Source organism: Pipistrellus hanaki (assembly GCF_964339955.1).
Source record: "Pipistrellus hanaki genome assembly, chromosome: 2".
NCBI classification, from domain to species: domain Eukaryota; kingdom Metazoa; phylum Chordata; class Mammalia; order Chiroptera; family Vespertilionidae; genus Pipistrellus; species Pipistrellus hanaki.
The window spans coordinates 153892116-153918726 of NC_140504.1; the positions used below are offsets into that span (position 1 = coordinate 153892116).

Here is a 26611-nt window from a genome sequence, read left to right on the forward strand (position 1 = left end):
GGCGGGTCACATGACCGGCGGCGCAGCCAATCCGCGCAGCGCCTGCGTTATTCAAATCGGCGGCGCGGCCCGCGGGCGTCCCGGCCACACAGCCGCCTGGACCGCCGGGGAACCTTCCTGCGCCATGCGCCGCGCCCCGCGCTGACAGATCCCCGGGCCGGAGGGCGGGAGGCATGGAGCATCCGAGTGTGCCCCCGGGGCCTTACCGGGCCACCAAGCTGGTAAGCATAGCCGCCACCATTTTTACGGGAGAGTGCTCCTGCTTTTACCTTGGCGGAGGGATGGCGCCCAGAGCGGCTGGGTGCGCTGGCTGGAGATTGGGAGGAAAAAAGAAAAAAAAAGCATTGAGGGGGATCGCGGAACCGCTGCGGGGCGAGTCTGCCCCCCTCCGGTGCTGCGAGCACCCCGCGAAGGCGCAGCCCACTCCCGCCTCCGTAGGGGCTCCGGCCCGGGCGCTGAGGGCGGCCCTGGGTCCGAGCGCCGCCGCTCCCCGCGCCTGGTTTCCCAGGTCCCCGGGCTCCGCGGAGAATTCTCTGCGGGCCCGACGGGGCGCCGGCCCGGACCCCGCAGTGCCTGTGGCTGGCTCTGCAGAACTGAATGCAGGACGGACCAGCCGGATGGATGCCAGTGGGTCACAGCTGGCCCCGTCCACACTGGCAAGCCGGGGATGTGTGAGGTGCCATGGAGCACAGCGGGTGCGTCGCTGGGTCTGCGCCCGCCCCTGGGGGTGTGACAGTAGGAGAGTCCCCTGACTTCTGCAGCCTCAGTTTCCCGGTGAAGTGGGGCTGATAATACAGGTCCACCCTGGAATATAATATTTCTGGAGAGGACAGGTCTGTGGAAGTGTGTGATGATGTGTAGGATAAGAAACAGCTTACTGCCAAAATCGGTTTGGCTCAATGGATAGAACATCGGCTTGGGGACTGAAGGGTCCGGGGTTCGATTCCGGTCAAGGGCATGTACCTTGGTTGCGGGCACATCCCCAGTGGTGGGTGTGCAAGAGGCAGCTGATCGATGACTCTCTCTCACGGATGTTTCTAACTCTCTATCTCTCTCCCTTCCTCTCTGTACAAAATCGATAAAATATATTTTTTTAAAAAGAAATAAAGAAACAGCTTACTGAGAGGGTCGGTTGCAGCTCGTGGCTGTGTGTTGGATACATAAGTGACAGGTTGGGGTGTGGGAAGAGGAAAAGGATGCGGGCCTTGTGTTTTCAGCGGTGAGACTTTGCAATGTGATGCTGGGGCCGCATAGGTTAGAGACAGGGTCACACAGGGAGCAGGGGCTAGGCTGGGCTTATGGATAAGATTTCTTGACCTCTGTAAGATTGTTTACTAAATAAAAAGTGTGTCGCCCTAACGAGTTTTGCTAGAGTGTCAGCCTGCGGACTGAAGGGTCCCAGGTTTGAATCCAGTCAAGGGCATGTACCTTGGTTGTGGACACATCCCCAGTAGTGAGTGTGCAAGAGGCAGCTGATCAATGTTTCTCTCATTGATGTTTCTAGCTCTCTTTCCCTCTCCCTTCCTCTCTGTAAAAAAAAAAAAAAAAAAAAAAAAAAAAAAAAAAAATCAATAAAATATTTTTTTTAAAGTGTGTGTCTACACCATCACCACGTTCATGCCCCCCCTTAGCGGTGTCACAAATTTGAGTGATTTGAGGACAATTTTGAAAATGTGTCTTTTAAAAATGTAAATATATCACAGTGTCATTAAATACACAATGGACTTAAAATTTACTTAATTCAACCCCATCTGTTTCATGTTCAATATTGGAATCTTCACATAAGAGATAATATAATAAATATACTGTATAAGCTATTTTAATATTAAAGGTGTTTTACTATTAAACTACTGCCTGCCATGAGTTCTGTTTGTGGCCAGCATTGTAGTTACAAGCTCAATCAAACCTGGGTTAGAATACCTGGGTTAATCACTGAGCTGTGTGACATTGGTCAAATTATTAAATCTCTCTGTGCTTCTCATAAAAAATTGGGAAAATTGTGTTCATAGATTTGCAAGAATTAAAGTGAAATGATTAATGTAAAGCATAATGTCCAACACAAATGCTACCACCATACTATTAATATTAATTGAAGATTTTTTAAAAATATATTTTATTGATTTTTTTTTACAGAGAGGAAGGGAGTGGAATAGAGAGTTAGAAACATCAATGAGAGAGAAACATAAACCAGCTGCCTCCTGCACCCCCTCCACTGGGGATGTGCCTGCAACCAACGTACATGCCCTTGACCGGAATTGAACCTGGGACCCTTCAGACCAAAGGCCAATGCTCTATCCACTGAGCCAAACCTGTTTCGGCTAATTGAAGATTTAAAAAAACAAAACAAAAAAACCACAGGAATAAATCCTCTATTGAGGACTAACGGACAGGTTCATTGCAGCTCTTCATTATTCCTAGGTTTCCTAAATAAGCCAACCAGCCAATGAAGTGCTTTTATTCAAAAAACATATGAAAATATTATCACAACAGTAGGATTAATTAAGATACATCTGTATGCGGTATCAAATTTTCTATAGCACCAATAAGGTGAATAATTTCTTCATGAAATTTTATGATGTAATCAGATGTTAATGAAAGAATTTCCTTTGTCTAATTTATTTTAAATCAGTAAGAGATTTCCTTTTTGTTAATTTTTAAAAATATTTTACTTCTTTTGCAGTGGAATGAAGTTACCACATCTTTTCGAGCAGGAATGCCTCTAAGAAAACACAGACAACACTTTAAAAAATATGGCAATTGTTTCACAGCAGCAGAAGCAGTGGATTGGCTTTATGACCTATTAAGAAATAATAATAATTTTGGTCCTGAAGTAACAAGGCAACAGACTATCCAACTATTGAGAAAATTTCTAAAGAATCATGTAATTGAAGATATCAAAGGGAAATGGGGATCGGAAAATCTTTATGACAACAATCAGCTATTCAGGTACTGAATAAAGAAATAACTGGAAAACTGAATTACTTAAAGTTTAACTCCACTTTTAGCATACATTTATTAAAACAGCGGCTTCTTTAGAAGTAATTATAATTTCTGAAGAGAACTGTGAGTAGTCTACTAGTGATTAAGACCATTTAGAAGTTAAAGTTAATTGCTGCACAATTCAAACTTTTAAAATGTTAGATAGCATATATAATAAAATAGGGAATTGGGAGGAAAGTGAAATATTAGCACTTCTGAAAGCTCTATACCATTTTAAGGACAGATCATTATTAACCTTTAACTTCATAGATTTAAGAATTACAAGACAAATTGTCACAGGTCCTTGCCTTCAAGTGCCATGATCTTATATAACTTAAGAATGCATGTGATAAGATAAATATTAGCAAACTTTAATAAATAACACAAGAAATATACCACTGGTTAAAGAGAATAATTAAGTATTTATTGTGTATCAGAGACCCTGCTTTATGGCTTACATGTTTTCTTAATCACAGTAATAGTTAAGAATGGTAGGTGTTAGCTCCTTTTTACAGATGCGAAAGCTGAGGCCGTGCTGTAACAAATCATGTTCCTCTGTCTGAATATGTTCCTCCACCTTGAAACACTGCACCCATCTATCAAACTACTTAAATACATTTCTCATGTCAGCTCTATTGTAGCCTGTTTCCATGGAGCCTTACCGAGTCTCTCGGGCCACATAATTGCTTTTTCTCTCATGCACCCAGGATTCTTTGTTATATTTCCCTTAAATTAGGTCCTTGGATTCTAATATCCACGTGTTTTGGTTTTGGTTTTTTCTCTCTGCAGAATTGGTACTTTTCAAATGAAATATCTTAGAAATGGCTTCTTGCCTATGTGATCAAAGATGACTTACGCTGTACAAATAAACTGCAATAGGGGCATATGAACAGTTCATTTTGTAAAACTCTAGCAATCTTTCTTCTCAAGTACACCTTAGTCACCTTGGTGGGCTCCTTTGCTGCTGCTGCTCATCCTTTAGTTGTTACTGGTTTGAAGATCCTCGACTTTTCTTCACCTCTCTCCCTGCGTGATCTTATGCTATGCCTTCACCTACTTTACTTGCAAAACTCCAACCAAAATATCTCTCCTGAGTTTTAGCCTTTTTTCCCCCCTATTAGTCACTTCAAATATAGCAAATAGAAAATCACTATCACCTCAAAATATTAATTTTTTTATATTTATATCTGAAAGGATGGCACTATCTTCCCTATAGATACCTGACTCCCTTTCTTCTCCCCTTTAAATATGATTTAATTATAAAATGATTTCTACTGTGCTGCCTCAGGAGTTCTCTTTTCTGTCCACTTTTCTCTCCACTAAGAATGTTCTTTTTGTTAGACCATTATTCTCTCTTAACTGGAATTCTACATAACTCTTCAACTAGACCCTCTGCCTTAGTATTTTACAATAGCAACTACAAAGTATATAATAAAGTTTTCCAAAAATGTGTAAGACCTTCCTGGGAGAAATTATAAAATTGAAGATAATAAATGGAGAAGGATGTCCTCTTCATGAATGAGAAGACCTGCTTTTTCATAAATTGATAAATTCAGGGCATTTTTATTCAAGACCTCTATATAATTGTTTTTGTTGAATTTGACAAGCAGATTCTAAACTTTATTTAATAATGTAAAGGTCCAAGGCAATTTTGAAAAACAAGAAAGGAAGAATTGTCTTAACCTGGTATCTGGGCTTAAATTAAAACAATTAAGAACTGAGAATACAAACCCTTACATATATGAGAACTTGGAATAACATATGAATTAAATAACTATATGTGAAAATACAACTCTAGTAAGATAATATAAGAAAACATTTTAGGATGGAGGAATAAGAAAGAACTTTTAAGGTGACTTAAAAACTTATGCATAAATTAAATGTATGACTAAAGATACCACTGAATGAAAAAATACCAAACCATATACTGTTTTTGTATGTTTATTAAAAGTATAAAAACATAAACAAGAAAGAAATATACTAACTATAGGTTAATGATTTCCCTTAGGAAGAGAAATATAGAATAAAATAATTTCTTTAATTTAAAAAAAAAAAAACATGTTCTGGCTGGTGTTGCTAAATGGTTAGAGCATGGGCCCATGCACCGAAAGGTTGTGCATTTGATACCCGTCAAGGGCAAGTACCTAGACTTCAGGTTCGCTCCCTGCCCCTGTTAAGGAGACAACCAGTCACGTCTCTCTCAAGTCATATTTCTCCTTTTCCCTCTCCCTCCATCCGTTCTACCTTCTACTCTCTGAAAAGCAATAGAAAAAATATCCTCAAGTGAGGATTAAAAAAACACTTAATGAAGTATTTGGTTAAATGTTAATTGCATTGGTTGATGGTTACATACATAGATGTTTTATATTATATATATATATATATATATATATATATATATATATATATATACACACACACACACACACACACACACACACACATATATAGTATCTTTGAAGTATTTATATTACCATGAAAGGAAAAAGCTATATAATTAAAAAAAAGTGGCCTGGCTGGTGTGGTTGAGTGTCAACCCATGAGCCAAAAGGTCCCCAGTTCATTTCCCAGTGGGGTCACATGCCCAGGTTTTGGGTACAATCCCCAGTAGGAGGTGTGCAGGAGGAAGCCAATCAATGTTTCTTTCTCACTGATGTTTCTATCTCTCCCTTCATCTCTCTATGAAATCAATAAAAACATTTTTTAAAAAGTAACAGAGACCAACTTCTGGAAATTAGACCAATCACAAAGGGCAGAAAATATATACAAATTAGATAACTTGGGGAAAATATTAGAAAATGTAACATTCTAAATTGTTTTATATGTAAATGATACCTCCTCAACATAATTGATTTAATAATAACCTTGAATTATCCAGAAATAAACAAAATGGCCAGTGTACTAAAGAAGCAGGAAAATATTTAAGTAACTTTGAAGGTTTAATGGGAAAATCTATATAGACTTTTTATTCCTTGATAACGTAAATCAGTTTTTATGTGATTTTTAAGATAAATAAGCAGTAAATTGTTTCTGATGTACATTATTTAATTTGCTTATTGTTCTTGAATCAGATTTCCTGCAAATTCTCCACTTAAAACTCTTCCACGAAGGCATCCAGAATTGAGAAAAAACAGCATAGAGAACTTTTCCAAAGATAAAGACAGCATTTTTAAATTACGAAACTTATCTCGTAGAACTCCTAAAAAGCATGGATTACAATTCTCTCAGGTAAACCATCCTTTTTACTAATCACTAGTTTTAATATAACTACTATGTGCTTAATAATAGAATCATTAAAAGTAAATGATTTTTTAATATATGTAGCCAGTATTTGATACTCTTAACTTTCATTATACTTTAAAAATGTATGGAACTCATAGAAACAGTAATAGAAACTGGTATTGAGATATACTTGAAATAGTAGTTGTATGATTTAAGCATGTTTTATTTTAAATTTATTTGAGGGTGATTTACCCAACTGCAAAACCAAAAGCTTTATGTTATATTATTTCATCAAATACCGTATTTTTCGGACCATAAGACGCACCGGATCATAAGACGCACCAGTTTTTAGAGAAGGGAAATGAAGAAAAAAAGATTCTGAAACAAATAGTGTCCTAAAATATTTTATGTGCATTAAAACCCAACATCACAGTCATAAACACATATAATCAACCCTGTAAAGTAAACAGCAGCATTTAGAACCATTTTAGAGCCGGGCAAGCACACAGAGACCACACTGAGCCGGGCAAGTAAAAAAACTTTTTTTTTAAAGTATATGTGTAGGCTATATTTGGACCATAAGACGCAGGGACTTTTTCCCCCCACTTCTGGGGGGGAAAAAGTGCGTCTTATGGTCCGAAAAATACGGTAATACCTATAAATCCTCATGGAGTGGTATTAGTTCAAGATATCCTTAATTTGAGCATAACATATTAACCCAAAGTAATTCTCTTTTTAGGAAAATACTGAAAACATGAACTGTGACATAATCAATGAAGATCAAGAAAACTCAGCTGATAATAGAGAAATTAGCCAGAAAGATATTGAAGAAGTTTGGAGATACATCATTCTGAACTAGTAAGCTAATATAAACCAAGTTCCACAGATGTTTAGAATTTTAATTTTTCTTTTTTCATCAATATATGCTAATGCAAAAGAGCAGTTTAGTTCTCAAAGCTTAGAACTTAACCTGTATATGTGTTTAGGTTTTTTGTTTGTTTATTGTGGTTTTATTTTTTTGCTGTAATTCTAGTAGAGTAGAAATAGAATGTTTTCAGTATGATTTGGTGTGTTGTTTTTTAATTGTAGCTGTATATTGGACTCTATATTGGAATCCTTAAAAAGTTATAAAAATAAATGTTTTTAAAATTAGATACTAAATATAAGCTTTCAAAGTTTGGTTTCAGGAAAAACAAAAACAGTATACTCTGAGGGCTTTATTTGTTTGCCAAACCCTTTCATATTTATATTCTATTGTACTTATTTTATGGAGAAAAAAAAATGTTTATGTTCTTTCTTCTATTTAGCCTGCAAACCATTTTAGGGGTGTCATCCCTAGAAGAAGTCATAAACCCAAAACAAGTAATTCCTCAATATATAATGTACAACATGACCAATACAAGTAAACATGGAGTAGTTGTACTACAAGACAAGTCAGGTTCGTATCAATAAAAGAAGTTGGATTCTTTTTAAACTTGCAAACAAAGGTGATAGCTATTGTGGGGGTGCACGGAGACCACAATGTAGGAGGCAGAATAGTTTAATTGAAAGAGCATCAGGGACACTATTGCTTTATCATGGGTGCTTTAGCAATCACAATGGAATATTTTTTAAGTGAATATCATATAATATTATTTTAGCTTAGGATAGATTCATGATTTTTTTTTAATGACACAGTTAAATATCCAAAAAATGGTGTGTGTGTGTGTGTGTGTGTGTGTGTGTATATATATATATATATATATATGTGTGTGTGTGTGTGTGTGTGTGTGTGTGTATATGTATATGTATATGTATATGTATATGTATATGTATATGTATATGTATATGTATATGTATATATAAAAGCCTAAGTGACCGAACAACCCGCCAGGCAGTCACTATGATGAGTACTGACCACCAGGGGACAGATGCTCAACACACACAATTGGGCTCCCTCCTGTCTGGATTGGGCCTACGGGGTTGGGGCCAAAACCAGCTCTCTGACATCCTCTAGGGGTCCTGGATTGCAAGAGGGTGCAGACTAGTGCACAAATCTATGCAGCAGGCCTCTAGTACAAATATAATTAAAACCATTTATTAGTCACATTTTACTGAAGACGTATAATGTGCCAGGCATTGTCCCCAAGATTTAGTGATGAACAAGAGGGAAATGGCCATGCCTTCCTGGAGCTTACATGAGCATAAAAATTTAAAAGGGTCAAGACATACAAAACTGAAGTAACACAATAAAATAAGCCCAATCTCTCAACACCAGTACTCTAAAGAAGCTCTGGCTTTGTATTATGTTTATTTTTATGGTATTATATATATTTATATATTGATTTAAGATATAGGAAAATCAGGGAGATAATTCAAGGCAGAGACGTTAGAAAACAAAATGTATCAAAAATGTCTTTTTTGTTTTCATCCTCATTGGAAGATATGTTTGTTGATTTTAGAGAGAGAGGAAAGGAGAAGGAGAGAGAAACATCAATCAGTTGCCTCCCATATGCACCCTCATGTGGAATCAAACCCCAAACTTAGGTATGTGCCATTATTGGGGAATCAAACCTGTGATCTTCTGGTGCACAGGATGGTGTTCCAATGAACTGAGCCATCCAGCCAGGGCTTGAGTAATTTTTTAATAATCAGTTGCTATCTATGGAATTAATTGAAATGCCATTACTTTGAGTTTCTTTTTGTATGCAAGAACTTTGAGGTCTTAATTGTAGGAGCAAATAGTAAATGTCAAAACTTAAGAGTTATTCATTTGGCTTTGAACCATTCCAATGGTTCATTCTGTAAAGTAACAGTATATGTTCTCATCCAAGCTTTCTATTCTTTATAACTATAAACTTTTCAAGTCAAGTATTTGTATGGTTTTTATGTTTGTATAAAAAAAACTGCTAGATTTTATGCAACATATTTCAATTAGTAACAATGAAAAGATTTGAAGCACGCCTCACTGTGAAAGCACACTAATATTCAAATATACCTTGTTTCAATTATAGGTCTCTCCAATCAGTATTATTAATACAGTATAGCTATAGTCAGATCAGAAATGAGGATAAAGAAAAAATGGTGGTAATGGGTAGAGATTAATGTTAATTTATTTTCTAACCACCTCCTATAAAATAATTAATCCTTGATTTGAGGGTATTAAGATTTAAATATACTATCAAAAACGTTGTGAATTAATTAAACAATGTTTATATTTTTTTATGTGTAGATGATCTTCCTCATTGGGTATTATCTGCCATGAAGTGCCTAGCAAATTGTAAGTTAAACAAATATATATATGTGTATTATATATTGATAGTATTGAATAAGAACAGAAAAGTATTTTTAAATAATGTATTAAATTTCTGATAAAATTAAAGCATATAATATATTTTGATGTTTAAATGAAAATCTAGAAGAATTGGTTACATTTCTTTCCATATGGAGTATGTTACAGAGCCCTTAATTTTTTCTTTGCACATGGTGTTTTATAATTCAAGCTCATAATTTATGGCTCAATTTTCATAAATTATAAAGTCATAGGCTAGAAGATCTCAAATGATTTTTTGGTATAATCTACATCAGTTGTCTCAGTAAGAACCAGAGTTCAAATAGCAACTTGTAAGTAAAGCAGCTTATAAATGGAAAGTTTCAATCAGAAATGAAGTCTTATTAAATCCACTTCAAACCCCTTGCCATTGTACACAGCTTTAACATTCAGGTGTTCCATAAACAAGCTTCTACTCTATAAGATATACCAGGGATAGTCAATAGGTATGCTGCAAGAATTTTTAAAACATGCAATACCTGATTATTTTGTCAGGGGCACTGACCTCTTTGCCCTTAAATTGTCAAATAAAAAAATGATAATAGTCAACAGAGGAATAGCCATTTGGTGTGAATGCCCTCTCTTGGACCATAAATGTAGTAGTGTTGAATCTTATTGGACACATCTCATAATAAGGTTGTGTCTGATTGATTAATTCTTGGTATCAGAAATATTTATATACTTAATTTTTTTAAAAGTTACTTTGAGAAAAAGAAAAAAAAGTTACTTTGGAACAAAAAGGATTGGTAATTATTATTATTTTTCTTTGTAAGTCAATCAAAAGTATACCTATATTTTTTGTGAGTTCAGCAAAAAGTTTATGGTGTGCTGCAGAATTTTAATGATTAGTTTATGTGTAGATGAAACAGGTTGAAAATTGCCAGGATATACTAATGGGACTTTTGTGAAAAAAAGACCTGTTACTAATCAGCAAATCATTTTTTAAAAATATATTTCTATTGATTTTTTACAGAGAGGAAGGGAGAGAGATACAGAGTAGAGAGTTAGAAACATCAATGAGAGTCATCAATCAGCTGCCTCTTGCACGCCCCCTACTGGGGATGTGCCTGCTACCAAGGTATATGCTCTCGACCTGAATTGAACCCGGGACCTTTCATTCCGCAGGCCGACACTCTATCCACTGAGCCAAACTGGTTTGGGCAGCAAATCATTTTTAACATGTCATCAAGCTTTTTCACAGTGATCAGTGATAACTGATTTTTATAATTTAAGATTCCAATCAGGTACGAAACCCTAATTGCTTTCAAGAGCAATTTTAAAAATTTACAGAGGTGTGTGAGTCTCAATCATCAAAAGTTAAGTTATATTTTAATTTCTTGAGACAAAGGTATTTTTCTAGTCTTTATAAAATTATTATTTTATTAAGGTTCAGTATAAGTATATATTCCCTTATTGTCCACTGGGTGTCAATATGACAAAATAACAGAACGATGAAGTAAATAATATATGTTAATAGAAATGTTTTATTTATTAAATCAAGGTAAAGATCTTGGTAATAATCCTAAGATTTTTGAGTTTTCCTTTCTACCTTCCCCCTACCTCACTGCCCTCCACTCTCATAACTTGGCTCATAATTTGCAGGTCAGATAAGCATACTATTCTCTAATGCTCCATCTTGAGAGTTTTGTGTCTTCCCTTTCTTCCCAGTCCATTTATACCTAAATGATACCAAAAATGTAATTTACTGAATTCCACTCTAATGACAGTATATGTAGCCAAGTATTAAGACTTTTACTTGTTATTTAATCCCCCTCAGTTATCCTGTCACATATAAGAATTAGTGATCAGTATACTATTACATTTTTTTTTCTAGAAAGAAAACTAAGGCTTATAAAAGTTTTCTAATTCATAGATTCTCTAACTATAAATTGTATAGTTTTAATTCCAGTAAAATATTTCATCTTAGAAAATTTTCTATTGCTTATTAACTTTTTATTCTACATATTAAGAATATTTTTATATCCTCCTTAGAAAAAGATTTTGTTCTACATAAAACCCATATTAGCCTTTATGCTATTAAATGTGTGTGTAATATATGATTTGTTTTCTCTAATCTCTTTTTAGTGTGTATACTCACACATGTGGAGCCATACAAAAGTTTAGGATCAGAATAAGAAATAATTTGGATTTGGGAAGAGAAGGATTTTAACTTGAAAGATAGCATGCTGACTCTCAAACTTGAATGTATATCACATTCACTAGGGAAAATTTGCCAAAGATTCTGATTCAGTTGATTCAACCTGTTTGGAATCTTTTTTTTTTTTTTTTAACTATGCCTCCAGATCCTTAGGGGAAGCCCAGATCAGTGTTTAGAAACTACTACCGGTAGATTAGTAACGCAGAAGCAAACATTTCTAGGTCAGTAATTCTAAGCTCTAACTCCATAGATTCTCATCTGTATAGAGGAGTTTATATTTTTAATGGGCACATTGGATGATTCTCGTTATATAGTTCATGGACCACACTTGGAATGTTGGACCTCAAGGTCCTGGATGCTGCTTTCATTTTACCTTGCTCGAGAGCAAGCATGTCAAACTCAAAGGCTAACATGGGCCAAATAAACAAGGTTTAAGTTTATGTGGGCCACAAAAAAACAAAAGTTTCAATTTTCATAGAAATGTAGGTTTATTTCTATCGAGACATGCTGAATACAATCGGCTGGAAAAAAATGAGCGATCATTAACACAAAATAATAGGAAGTTTTAATAAAAATTGATATTTTTTTCTTGAGCATTAACTTATCAGACACTGAATAATAAGCGTAATGCAAATAAACCTATTTTTCTTGTTCTCCGAAAGTGAAATATTTCCTGTTGCATACACTAAGTCAGTCAGTCCAACACTAATGACATGGCAATCGGCTGCTAAAATATTCACTGCTAGTATTACTGGAGAGAAATGGTGCACGTGTGCATTAATGAAATGAATGCAACACTATTGTAGTAATCAGCAAACATTGTAGTTCGTGACTATTAATTATGTACAACAGAATATTGTAAAAATTAAGTTACAAAATATATAGTGAAAAGTTTCTTACATAACATTGTATTGGCTAGGCCACTGAAATATTCGTTGTGGGCCGGCAGCCTGTGGGCAAGTTTGACATGCTTGCTCTAAGGTCTAATTCTAGCTTGGCCACCAATGGCTCTTTCATCTGGATCAAGTTACTCTGAGGTTCATTCTCCTCATCTATTACATGAGATAAGATCTTATTTCTAAGGAAAACACTCTGAGTAGGCATGCTTATTTAAATAACGTTTAACTAATGAAACAAATGTAAATATATTGTTTAAACTTGTTAAGGTTATATTTCATGTCAGGCAAAATTTATTCATGAAAATATAAATTTGCAAAGACAATTTATAGAAATTATTTGCAGTATCCAAATATTCTTTGCTTTTTAAAATGAATTGTAGTAAAATTTTATTAAAATAAACTTCCCTAATGCTTTTAAAATATATTTCCAATTTTGCTTTATATGCAGTTTTCCAGGCTTATAGATATTTTTTAAAATGGTAATAATTGCAGTAACTTCTGCTGAAAAGACAATGAGAGGGAAGGAGATGTGCACAACCCTTAAAATGTTTGAACTGTGACATAATTTGTTATTAAACATAGTTTCTTTATGAAATACAGGTTTCATATTTTTATAAGTATATTTAAAAATATTTTTATAAATATTACTCATATTTTTTTTGCCTTTTCTTAGGGCCAAGAAGTAATGATATGACTAATCCAACTTATGTTGGATTTGAACGAGATGTATTTAGAACAATTGCAGATTATTTTCTAGATCTCCCTGAACCTCTACTTACCTTTGAATATTATGAATTATTTGTGAACATTTTGGGTATGTATGGAATTTACTTATTGTTTAAATTTATTTCATTAAAGTTTTCAAGTCTCCCATAATTTAAAATATCAAAAAAGTATAGTATAGGTAAATATGAAGGCAGCAAGCTATAACTTATTTTTAAATTCAGGAATACCGATTTCTGTTGTGTTGTTTTCTAATAATTCAGATATATCAATCCAACACCAATTCTCTACATCATTCGGGTGTCCTATAGTTCAGTTTATTTTTGACACTAGCCAAGACCCCACAAGTTAAAGAAAAAGTCTGATACAGACTACCCATTGTTAGTGTAGACTCCACAGATTAAGGGCTGAGTTCCACAAGGCTGCTCTAACTTCAGGCACTATCTGCACATGAGGTCCTCAGGCTTACTCACTCTCCACCCTTCCCCCCCCTCCTGGCTAACTACCAATTCAGGGGTTAGCATGAAACCCCTCAGGTTGAATAATTCACTACAGGAACTCAGAACTCTGGGAAGTGCTTTACTTAATGATTACCGTGTGTTATAAAGGATGCAAGTCTGAAAGAGCCAATTGGGAGGAGAGAGGGTAAGTTATGGGCTGTGCAGAGCTCCATGCCCTCTCCAGGAGTGCCACCCTCCTAAGCACATCCATGTGCTCACCAACCCGTAAGCTTCCTTAATCTTATTGTTTCAGAGTTTTAACTGAGGTTTCATTACATAGTCATGATTGATTAATTCATTCATTGGTCATTGATGGTTATATTACTTCTCCAACCCCCTCAGGGAGGTCTGAGTTAGGGCTGAGGATTCCAAACTTCTAAACAAGGCCAGCCCTCATTAGCATAAACTCAGATTGCTCTAATAGACTTATATGAATAACAGGAGATTCCTTTCACTCCAGAAATTCCAAGGATTTTAGGAGCTCTCTGCCAAGAACCAGAAACAAAGATCAAATATATGTTTTATTATACTATATGTTAGTTATAATTAAGAGCATTCTAATACTTGTAGACTGTGAGCGGATATTTTAATGTATTTGACTCAATGCATTTAATTTAATTGTTGAAATAAATCTTAGTTATTGGTATCACAAATTGAAAACCTCTGGTCAGTCTTGCACTTTGTAACTGAATGTTGCATGTGTCCTGTTTAAGTGGCTTCTGAATTCAGCAACTGCTATTTGTATTATACTAACAATATGTACTATAGTGATGCCTTGTGTTTTTTTAACTTTACTGTTGTTTTTATTTTATTTTTGTCCACTGTCATACAGTTGCATCTTAATTTTTGTTTCATTTCCTGGTAGTTGTTTGTGGCTACATCACATTTTCAGATAGACCCAGTGGGATACATAAAATCCAAGATGATCTACAGTCTTCAAAAATCCTTCACTTAAACAGTTTGAATTCCTTCAAATCAACTGAGTGTCTTCTTCTCAGTCTGCTTCGTAAAGACAAAAACAAAGAAGAATCAAATACTACTGAGAGACTGCAAATAAGCGATCATGGATTTCAAGAAAAATGTGTTAAGAAAATGCAGTTAGTTGATTTAAAAAACAGAAGTGTCAGTGCTAATGACATAATAGGAGGAAGCTGTCATAACTTAATAGGCTTAAGTAGTATGCATGCTCTATCCTCTAACATCAAACCAAGGTGCTATTCTTTAGAAGGAATGATAGATTTGCCAGGGAGTTCACATAAAGAGGTCTCCAATATCATCCATCACCCTATTCTGAACATAGAAGGACAAAATAGACAAGTTTTAGAGTCTGAGATCACACAGGAATCCACAATGAATCTTCATTCAGAGGAAAGTATTCAAAAGCCACTCTGTGTTGGTTTTAAGAGAACCTCTACTATGACTGTTCAAGACCAAGAGGAGTCATATAATGGGAAAAGCAAGTCAAAACAGCTTTGTAGATCTCAGAGTTTACTTTTAAGAAGTAGTACGAGGAGGAATAGTTCTATCAATATGCCAGTGGCTGAAATTATCATGAAACCAAGTCTTCGACAAGGCAGCACAAGTGTGCAAACAGCTATGGAAGGTGAACATGGAGAGTCTAGTGCCACAATCAATAAAAGACTCTGCAAAAGTACAATAGAACTTTCAGGAAATTCTTTACCTTCAGCTTCTTCTATGTTGACTGGCACACAAAGTAAGGCTGATGCTTTCATTGCACGTAATATTAACTTTTAGTGTTTACTAACTATTTTTGCTTACCTGGCTTTTCTTCTCTGAAATTGCTTTTTTCTCCCTCCAAAAGTAAAGTTTCTTACTGTAAAAGACTTTATACTACTTACCTAAAGCACCTTCTTTTTTTCAATTTCACTTATTCTGACTCACTTTAGTTGTAATAACTGTAGGATAAGTTCTGACGAAATTAAGTTCTGAAGAAATTAATGAGAATCTTAATCATGCTTTTGAGTAATGTGGAAATTTCTAGGAATAGTTAAAAGAAATGAAATATTGAAATATTATTTGATTTTCTTTAAATAACTCCATATGCTAATAGTATGAAAGCAACTAATGTTATTGATTATTTTTTTCTGGGTTGGGACTTTGCTTTCTAGGTTTGCTACAACCTCATTTAGAGAGGGTTGCCATCAATGCACTACAGTTATGTTGCTTATTACTTCCTCCACCAAATCGTAGAAAGCTTCAACTTCTAATGCGCATGATTTCTCGAATGAGTCAAAATGTTGATATGCCCCAACTTCATGATGCAATGGGTACAAGATCACTGGTAAGTTGATTTCTTAAGGAAAGAATAGCCGAAACCGGTTTGGCTCAGTGGATAGAGTGTCAGCCTGCGGACTGAAAGGTTCCAGGTTCGATTCCGGTCAAGGGCAACATACCTTGGTTGCGGGCACATCCCAAGTTGGGGGTATGCAAGAGGCAGCTGATCGATGATTCTCTCTCATCGATGTTTCTAACTCTCTATCCCTCTATCTTCCTCTCTGTAAAAAATCAATAAAATATATATATATTTTTTTTTAAAAAGGAAAGAATAAGTCCTGGTTCATAAACCAAAAAAAACAAACAAAAAAGGAAACCAGACCATCTAAAAGTACTACTTGAGTGATGTCATGGTCTTGACATCCTAGTTTCTTAGGTTAGAAATGCTCTTAAAAGTCTAACATTTCCTAGAAATAAAATGTTGACATATTAACCCTTTGTGCCCTATCTGTTACACTTTCACATCTTGATCTTTGGTCTGAAGATCTTTCCTCCTCACTCATCCTGTATCACTTCATAGTCGGTCCACATATATTGCCCTGTGTCAATTCTGTTTGGTGGGAAGGAAGAGGAGATGTAGGTATTGTTGGAAACTTAAGGACACTAACTGAAGCATAAAGTTAATGGAAATGCATGTATAGTAAGTCTAAGTGTTTTAGAGATTGTGGTAAGCTGTATTTGATAAATTATGTGAATTAGAATGGCACATCATTATGGTCAAGGAGTTGAAAGAAACTACTGTGTAGCCGTCTCAGGTTCTACTTGTATATGAGATGAGGGCAGAGGTATATATGTGCAGATATTGTTGTAGTATAAACTCCTGAATGTAGTCCTCCCCTCCCCTCTCCCCTCCTCCCTCCCTTCTTCTCCCCTTCCCTTTCCTCCCTTCCCCTCCCCTCCCCTTCCTCACAATGGAGCTTCAATTTATAAGATGTTTTTGTACCAAGAATTTGGACCTAAGCTCTATTTTCCCACTCATTAGGGACAGTTCTTTTACAATAATAGACCTAATATAAGGAGGGAGACTTATTCTTGAGAAATTGTAGCACCACCTTTTGAAAGAAGATGTTTTATGAAAATAATTTGAGAGACATGAGTAGGAAGGGGATAATTTTGTTTTTACACTTTTTGAGTGTGAGGTTATGGGATATCTGAGTGAAATTTATCCAATAGAATGTTGGAAATGTGAGTCTGGTTAAGAAAGTTCCGGGCAGAAGGCAGAGTTTTTGAAAAGGTAGTAGTTGAAAGCTATGAGAGTAAATGAGCTCTACAAAGCTGAGAAAGAAGAATAAAACACTGAGGGCTAAGCTTTGTAAGGAAAAAGGAAACCTGCCTCACATGCAGGAATAAAAACAAAAATGTTTCAATTCAGTATGCTCATCATATATTATGTGAAAAATACTTAAAACAGAATTCTGATATTCTAATTATTTTAGAATGAAGTGTGTGTGTGCGTGTGTGACTTATATAAGCTATTGAGTTACTTGGTGTACCGGTTAATAATGCAGATTTTTACTTATTTATTTTTAATTTTTTTAATTAAATTATTATATGTGTACATATCTTACCATTGGCGCCCCCCCCCCCATATATGCTTTCCCTCCCCAGAGTTTTGTGTCCATTGGTTATACTTATATGCAAGCATAAAAATCCTTCGGTTGATCTCTTATCTACTCCATATCTCCCTCCCCTCTGTATTTTGACAGTCTGCTTGTTCTTTTACTGTCTCTATATCTATCTTTTGGTTCATCAGTTTATAATGTTCTTTATTATCCATAAATGAGTGAGGTCATGTTGTGTTTCTTTTTCATTGACTGGCTTATTTCACTCAGCATGATGTTCTCCAGTACGGATTTTTATAATTTAAAAAAACAATAATTTCAAGAGAAACATTAAAAGTGCTTTATTCAAAGTTACATCCATCGCTAGCTACACATTTTCTCCATCTTTTAGGTAATTTGTGGATATTGTCCCAATAGAACTTTTCTTGTTTTGAGGCAAAGCATTCAGAGACAAAATTTTCCACTTCTTTATACGTTTTGAAGTGCTGCTTAGAAAGTGTGTGTGCCATAGATCTGAACTAGTGGTAATCTGAAGGAGCAAGGTCTGCTGAATATGGCAGGTGGGTTAAAACTTCCCAGGCAAGATCTTTTTTCTTTTTTTTTTAATATATATTTTTATTGATTTTAGAGAAGAAGGGAGAGGGAAAGAGAGAGAAATATCAATGATGAGAGAGAATCATTGATCAGCTGCTTTCTGCACATCCCCTACTGGGCATTGAGCCTGCCACTCGGGCATATGCCCTTTACTGGAATCAAACCCAGGACCCTTCAGCCCACAGGCCAATGTTCTATCCACTGACCCAGGCAAGATCTTTTAACGTGTCTTTAACTGGTTTTGAAATGTGTGATGGTGCATCATCATGAAGTAAAATTACTTTGCTGTGTCTTCTGGCACATTCTGGTCATTTCACCATCAAAGCATGGTTCAGATTAGCTATCAGTATTAATGGTTTCACCAGGTTTTAGAACACATGTTTCAAACACAAGGCCCGCGGGCCAAATCCAGCCCGCCAGGCCTTGCAATGTGGCCCGCACCGCGCTGTCATCACTGCACTCCGCTGTCAGTTTATGACATTGTCAGTTTATGACTGTTCAGTAAACCATTCGGCCCGCGATTTAGGCTGGATTTTAGATTTTGGCCCCTTCTCTGATTGAGTTCGACACCCCTATTTTAGAAGTTCATAATACACCACAATTTTCTGATCCCAACAAACTCAGAGCATTGGCTTCTTTCCGAAGCAATTTGGCCTTGCAGTTAATGTTGATGATTGACCTGGATCAACACATGATTTTGTGCATTTGGGATTTTCAAAAAAATCCACTTTTCATCGCAGTCACAATTTGATGCAAGAAAGACTTTCATGCCGTTGTAACAACATTTTACTGATGACTTTTCAGTTTTTCATTTGTCTTTCGTTCAATTGATGTGGCACCCATTTTTCTTCCTTTGAAATCTTTCCCATTGCCTGTAAACAATTGGAAATTGTTTGCTGAGCAACATTTAATATTTCTGCAGGTTGTTTTTGAGTTTAACGCTCATCTTCATCCAAAAATGCTTGTAATTATTGGTTTTCAAACTTTTTCAGTTGACCTGGACATCCTTTGTCTTTCACATCAAAATCATCATTTTTAAAGTGTTTAAACCAGCATTCACAAGTATCTTGAGCTGGAGCATGTTCAATATAAGCTTTCTGAAGTATATGATAACTTTCAGCAGCACTTTTCTGCAAAATAGTGAATTATACTTCCCGCAAATGCTCTTCTATTGGCACAAAATTCAACATTTTTAAGCGTAAAAAGAACTATGATGTTAACATCTTAAGCAAATTTGACATACAAAGTTTTGAAATTTGCCGTCAAAACAACAAAATAACGTACATATCAAATGGCATATATATAACTCCATCTATTGATAAAAATCCTCATTATTAACCAGTACACCTAGTATAGGAATATGAATGAGAGCAAATGAGCCCTGAAATATAAAATGTATTCCAGAATTTGAAGACCCTTTGTAACCATTAACATTTATGTGTCATACTAGAGGCCTGATGCACAAAATTTGTGCAAAAATAGGCCTTCCTTCCCCTGCTGCCAGCAGCAGCTCCCTTCTGGCACCCGGGACCCAGGCTTCCCTCACAGCCCTGGCTTCATCAGGAAGGTTGTCTGGTCTAATTTGCATATTACACTTTTATTATTATAGATAGTCTCCTGGTTTGTGTTTTTGTGAGATTAATGTAATAAGTCATTGCTCTCTAATAGTCTTTAAGCAAATATATATATATATATATATATATATATATATATATATATATATGGTATTAATGAGACCTATGGTGTTTGCTGACAAAATTATGACAGTTAAAATCTAAGCCTTTCATAATGGAATTATATTAAGGAAACACATAACAAATACTTTAAAAGAAAAGTAGACATGCTTACCTTTCTAATAAAATTATTTTTCTCATTTTTAATCTGAAGCCTGCTTATGTGCTACCCAGAAATTACTGATATTCTTACATAAAAACCTTAGGTTTTTAAATTCACATCTCTTAATATGTTTTTAGATGATACACACTTTTTCTCGATGTGTGCTGTGCTGTGCTGAAGAAGTGGATCTTGATGAGCTCCTTGCTGCAAGATTAGTTTCTTTCTTAATGGATCATCATCAGGAAATTCTTCAAGTACCCTCTTACTTACAGACTGCAGTGGAGAAACATCTTGACTACTTAAAAAGGGGCCTTGTATGTATTATAAGTCAAAATTATCTGCATTAAATGCTCTGCTTCCCGGGTGCACACCCCACGCCTCCACTTCCCTCCCTGCTAGGTGCCTCACCTTGACCTTCCAGACTTCTAAGCTCCAAGGGCTTTTCCTTTGCCTCTATAACTTGTTTTCTAAGCCCACTTCATATACGGATTACTTCTTCTGCCTCTGTGGTTTTTCAAATAAATATTCTATTATAGTTTGAAACAAACAAAATATCCTCTGCGTTAAGTCAGTTGCAAGTGGCAAACTCATCTCAAACTAACCTAGTCAGAATGGAACACTTTATCAGCTCACGTTATTAACCTCTAAAGGTCAGGACTATAGACAGAATCTGGGGACTCAAATAGCAATAGGACTCTCTTTTCATCCTTCCATCTCTTATTTCCATTTTTGGTCCTGCATTTGACAAATGGCCCTTTAACATGATGAGAGTATGGCTGATTAAAGCCATACTTGAGATACAAACTTATGTTTGCAATCCAAAGGAAAAAAGAGCAAACCTCTATCTCCAATTTGAAAAGTTCTTAGTATGGACTCTGGCCCAGTCTAGATTAATTGCATATCCTTTGAGTGACTGAGAGTGAGTAGTTTGGAGAGAGGATCTTGTTCTTCAAAAAGGTCAGGATTCTGAGGGTTCAATGGGAGGAATTGTTTATAAGAAGGAGAGAAGGAGTACTGAGCAGCCAAAAACAACAGATGACTACTACATTCAGTCATTGGCTACCCAGCACATATATTCATATTTCTTACGTACCATTCTAATATTGCCCTGGCTTACAGTTACAACTATCCCCTATACTTTCCTTTTTTCCCCCCAACAAGATATTATGGGTTCAGCCCATGTCATTGAACCTCGAAAACAGAAGAGTACTTTTAACTGTTACTATGTCGAACATTCATGTTTTAAGATGCATTAAAATACCACTTCAGTTGTTATTGTTTTGTAGTTAAGATAATAAAATCCATGATTAATAGTTACAATGATAATAGCTACTTTTATTTTTAATACTTTTTGTGTGCTAGCCATTTTTGACATATTATTTCATGTAATCAGGGGACATTTTACAGACTAAGAAAAGTTAAATACTTACTGAATCAAAGCTGGAGGGTTATGGAGCAGAAATTTAAACCTTAAAGTATTGAATGTTTAATGGCAAAATAATAGGTACTAAAAGCCATCAAAAGAACACTTTATCAAATAGGGACATTATCAGAATTAATAGGCTTTGTAATATTTTGTTCACTACAGATTAAAAATCCTGGAGATGGACTGATTGCTCCTTTGCCAACATATTCATACTGTAAGCAGATTAGTGCTCAGGAGTTTGATGAACAAAAAGTTTCTACCTCTCAAGATGCAATTGCAGAACTTTTGGAGAATATTATTAAAAGCAAGAGTTTGCCTTTAAAGGAGAAAAGGAAAAAACTAAAACAGGTAAGAGGATGAGCAAGTTCTCAATCATGTAAATAATTTTTAAAATGCCGTTGCTAATTATTAATAACACTTAACATTTAATTTCTCATTTTAATATTTTAATTGGATATATAAGCTGCATATGACTCCCTGCCTGATGTTACTCTTTGCTCTTAAATTTTAATAATAACATGTATGCTCCTTTACTTCTAGTGTTCTGTATGATTATAATTTGGATTAGTTCAGTTTCAAGTCTCTGAAATATAGTAGACCCCTTTATCATTCTTAGGCTTTATTGGTGGGAAGGAAGAAGATCTGGAGATTAGAGGGATATTTAGCTGAGGAGAATCCTAGAAAGTTAATACTAAAATCTAAGAAATCTTACAGTGTACCTTTCATATATGAGAAAGCAGAGGGAGAACAAGGATAACTTGAAAGGTATTCATCATATCTATTAAAAGAGTGATATGCAAATTAACCATCATTCCACTCCACAAGCCAATCAGAGCACATATTCGAATTAACCCCAACCAAGATGGCTGCGGCCACAGAGGCTTGAGTTTCTCTGGCAACAGAAGAAGCCAAGCTCTCTGACTGTCCTAGCAGGCCTAAGCCTCCACTCAAGGCTACAAAGTTTCAATTATTGAAGGTAAACAAGAAACTGCTGCCGCCATGGAGTGAGCAGGAGGCTTGACTCGGCTCCAGGCTACAAAGTTCCAATTGTAGAAAGTAAATATATTCCAGATACCAGGGCCTCTGCTTGGGTTGCTTGGGGGCGTGGCTGGCCTGTAAACCACCACAGGCCCCTCACTCAGGCCGCCCCATGCCCCAAGGGAACTCCCACCCTGATCCTGGACACCCTTCAGGGCAAACCAGCTGGCCCCCACCTGTGCACCATGCCTCTATCCTATCTAATAAAAAAGTAATATGCAGATTGACCATCATTCCAACATACAATAGCTGCCCCCTGTGGTCAATGATCCCGCCCCCATGTGGACACAAGATGGCCACCACAAGATGGCCAGCAGGGGAGGGCAGTTGGGAGGTACCAGGCCTGCAAGGGAGGGCAGTTGAGAGGGACCAGGCCTGCAAAGGAGGGCAGTTGGAGGCGATCAGTCCTGTAGGGGAGGGCAGTTAGGGGTCACCAGGCCGGCAGAGGGAGGGATATTGGGGGCAAACGGGCTGTCAGGGGAGCATCTAGACATCAATCAGGCTGGCATGGAAGTGGTTAGGGGTGATCAGGCTGGCAGCAGGCAGAAGTGGTTAGGGGCAGGCAGGCAAGCAGTTGGGAGCCAGCTGTCCTGGATTGTGAGAGGGATGTCCGACTGTCCATTTAGGCCCCCTCCCTCGAGGAGTCCCAGATTAGAGAGGGTGCAGGCTGGGCTGAGGGACAACCCCTCCCCTGCCCCCGTGCACCGGGCCTCTAGTCTAGGGGTGTCGAACTCAATCAGAGAAGGGGCCAAAATCTAAAATCCAGCCTAAATCGCGGGCCGAATGGTTTACTGAACAGTCATAAACTGACAGTGTCATAAACTGACAGCGGAGTGCAGTGATGACAGCGCGGTGCGGGCCACATTGCAAGGCCTGGCGGGCTGGATTTGGCCCGTGGGCCTTGTGTTTGACACATGTGCTAGTCTCTGTAATGCAATCAAACCTTGTTTCTTGAATGTCTCCCATCTCCAACAGTTCTGTTCTGGACCAAGTTGTACACAGGAAAATTGTTTTGTTGTCAACCAAAACTTCAGTTTTTAACCTGGCAGCCCTTTCATGCCGATACCTCGGCATGATAAAAAGTGTCTCTCAGCAAACAAAGGAGAGAATGCTTTTGTTGCAAAGATTAGCACAATTTTAAAAATAAAGTGGCCATCAAGACTGCTAATGTTGCTAAGGGTGTGAAAGTGCTCACAAAACAACCACAAGCAAATAAGAACTGTTGTTGTGGAAAAAGGAAAAGCAGTTAGCAGGTGATAGCATTTTAGAGGCAGTGGTATATGACAAATTCCTTTAAGGCTAGTAGGTATGGTTCCATAAGTTTAAGAAAATAAGTGTTTATTTATAGATTAACAGTATTTTAGATTTAGACCTGTACTCTATATAAGAAAGGTTAAAACGGAATCATTTGGGAGTCTGGAATGGATTAATTCAATTCACATTATTTCTAATGGGACAAAATGACTCAGTTTTCAAACAAATTGCTTCTCAAATAGCCTCCGGAACCTTGACTGAATTAAGTTAGAAAAATGAGGTTCCACTGTACATCTTTGAGAAAGGCACGGAATTAATTTAAAATATATACTGGCTTCAGCTAGGATAATAATTGTTGAATACTCTCTAAATCCTTATGTCATTTTAAGTTTCAGAAGGAATATCCACTGATATATCAGAAAAGATTTCCAACCACGGAAAGTGAAGCAGCACTTTTTGGTGACAAACCTACAATCAAGCAACCAATGCTAATCCTAAGAAAACCCAAGTTTCGTAGTATGAGATAATAACTGAGTTAGAAATTATTTAATACTTGTGGAACTTAAGTAAATAAAGCCATATCTCAGAATCCAGCTACTATTTAAAAAGGAAGTCTATTTATTAATTAATTTTTTCCTAAACCTCATTGTACATGAAAGTGCCAAAATAGTTTTTATCAGTGTGAGACTGCTAAGAAACTAGCGGATCCCAACTGAGAGAAAATAATAATAGGTGATTCCAGATATTTTAACATAAATCAATCTTTGTTTGTTTATACAGTTGTCAGGAAAAACTGTCATGTGTACTAAAATTGTGTTTACTTGAATTTTGAAACTGACATGTTCAGCAAGATGAAGCTCTAATTCTGTTTTTAAAAGAAAACTCAGCATGTGTACATATGTATATTAGCTTAAAGAATTAGTTGTGTAGTGTCACTTGTTTTTAAGTTAAGAATATGAAGAATATTTGAAAACTCAATGAATTAATTCTCAACTGCTAAATATTGCACTCATTATTTCTATTCTTTTTTTAAAATATATTTTATTGATTTTTTTTTTTTTTTTTACAGAGAGGAAGGGAAAGAGATAGTTAGAAATATTGATGAGAGAGAAACATCGATCAGCTGCCTCCTGCACAATCCCTACTGGGGATATGCCCACAACCAAGGTACATGCCCTTGACCGGAATCGAACCTGGGACTTTTCAGTCCGAAGGCTGACGCCCTATCCACTGAGCCAAACCGGTTTCAGCTCATTATTTCTACTCTTGATCTATTTATATATGTATGTGTTTTTAAAATGTGTATATATAAGACTGGTTTGCCTTAAAAATGTATCCTAGTTGCTTCAGTCATTAATTTTTTTCAGTAAATATATAAGACAATCATGTGTTCATTCATAAGATATTTATTTGGCAACTACTATGAGCCTTTCATTATTTTAGCTATGGAGAGACAATGATGAATAACATAAATCCTCTTCCCTTAAAGTATCTATTTCTAATTAAGGGAGATATGCCTAACAGGTACTTAAAAATAAAAATACACCCACCCTCCAAAATCAAGTCATGGGGAGTCCTTCATCTGAAGACTGACCCCTTTGATTATGAGACAGTTTTCTAAGCTAGTATTTTGTATTTTTCAAACTGTTATATATTAGAATCACCTGGAGATCTTTTAATAATATATCCTTAGGCCCTACCTTATAACAATTAATTTTGAGGGATGGTATACAGCAGCAATTTTAAACCTTTTTCATCTCATGGCACACGTTAACTATAATATTTCTGTGGCACACTAAAATATCTTATATTTTTGCCAGTCTAACAAAAATCACACTGATTCAGTCACTCTGGACAGCTATTGCTGTGTTGGCTTTTTTTTTTTTTTTTTTTTTTTGACAACCTAAGGGAAGAGAGGTCAGTGCCCCTGGCTAAATAGCCAGGTATTGCATGTTTTAAAAATTCTTGTGGCATACCAGTTGAAAATCGGTGGTATATAGTATAGGTATCAGTATTTTTCAAACTTTCTATCTGATTCCAGTATTCAGCCAATTTTGAGAATCAGTGCCCAAAACACTTTGTAAAATAAATGTCAGGCTGGGGGCACACTGGCTCTTTATTAGAAGAAAATCTATAATAATAAAAGCATAATATGCTAATTAGATCAGATGTCTGTCCAAACGACCTTCCAGACGAAGCTGCAGCGGGTGGAGGCCGAGGCTGTGGCAGCTGCGTGGCAGCAGCAGGGGCCAAGCCCCTTGTACGAATTTCATGCATCAGGCCTCTAGTAGCAGTATAAATACCTCTCATCTTAACACATAATTCTCCAAATGTAGGTTTGACTTGGCTCAAAATCAAAGTTTTCCTTCCCTATTTTATTCCAAGATTGTTTAATATCCATATCTTAAATATAAAGATATACATAATGCCTGAGATGTAGTAAACACTTATTGTTCAATGACTGTTCTGATTTCTCATTGTAATGTTGTACTATAAAATGATAATGTTCCATTTGAGATTGCTATCTTTTTATTAAAAATTTGTACAGAAAATAATATTTTTTGCCCAGAAACATTAGCTATAAAAAATATTGGATCACATTATAATTCTTTCCAAGATGTTTGTGTGCTAAAAGTTTTTCTCTTTAAAAGTGTGTAATAATGTGAATTATGTTGCATATTGAGTTAAAAATTATGGGTTTTGTAACAATTTTTGTCTTTGTATTTATTGATTGATATTAAATAAATATTCTAAAGACACAGTAGTAAATTTTGATCTGTATTAGTGTTGAGATTACAAAATAAATATGGTGTAA

At 36.1% G+C, this 26611-nt stretch overlaps 1 protein-coding gene across 2 annotated transcripts; it reads left to right on the forward strand.

Annotated features, from left to right (window-relative positions):
* Positions 1 to 13: 13 nt before the first annotated feature.
* On the forward strand, positions 14 to 25692 carry DEPDC1 (DEP domain containing 1). Of its 2 annotated transcripts, XM_084875623.1 has the most exons (12): positions 14 to 221; positions 2681 to 2946; positions 6051 to 6207; positions 6941 to 7059; positions 7509 to 7639; positions 9413 to 9460; positions 13242 to 13382; positions 14657 to 15505; positions 15921 to 16093; positions 20216 to 20392; positions 21667 to 21852; positions 24186 to 25692. In XM_084875623.1, exons 1-12 carry the CDS (start codon positions 174 to 176, stop codon positions 24321 to 24323), a joined length of 2433 nt encoding a protein of 810 aa, XP_084731749.1. In that variant the 5' UTR covers positions 14 to 173; the 3' UTR covers positions 24324 to 25692. The 2 variants fall into 2 exon arrangements, with proteins under 2 accessions (XP_084731749.1, XP_084731748.1); XM_084875622.1 differs by lacking the exon at positions 14657 to 15505 and having other exon boundaries at positions 44 to 221.
* The last annotated feature ends 919 nt before the right edge of the window (positions 25693 to 26611 follow it).

Bases quoted from the DNA above. Each gene is read 5' to 3' on its own strand.
- DEPDC1 (XM_084875623.1), top strand. From the start codon at position 174: ATGGAGCATCCGAGTGTGCCCCCGGGGCCTTACCGGGCCACCAAGCTG. The intron at 222-2,680 runs GTAAGCATAGCC...CTTCTTTTGCAG, and splicing joins CTTACCGGGCCACCAAGCTG to TGGAATGAAGTTACCACATC. The intron at 7,640-9,412 runs GTTCGTATCAAT...TTTTATGTGTAG, and splicing joins TGTACTACAAGACAAGTCAG to ATGATCTTCCTCATTGGGTA.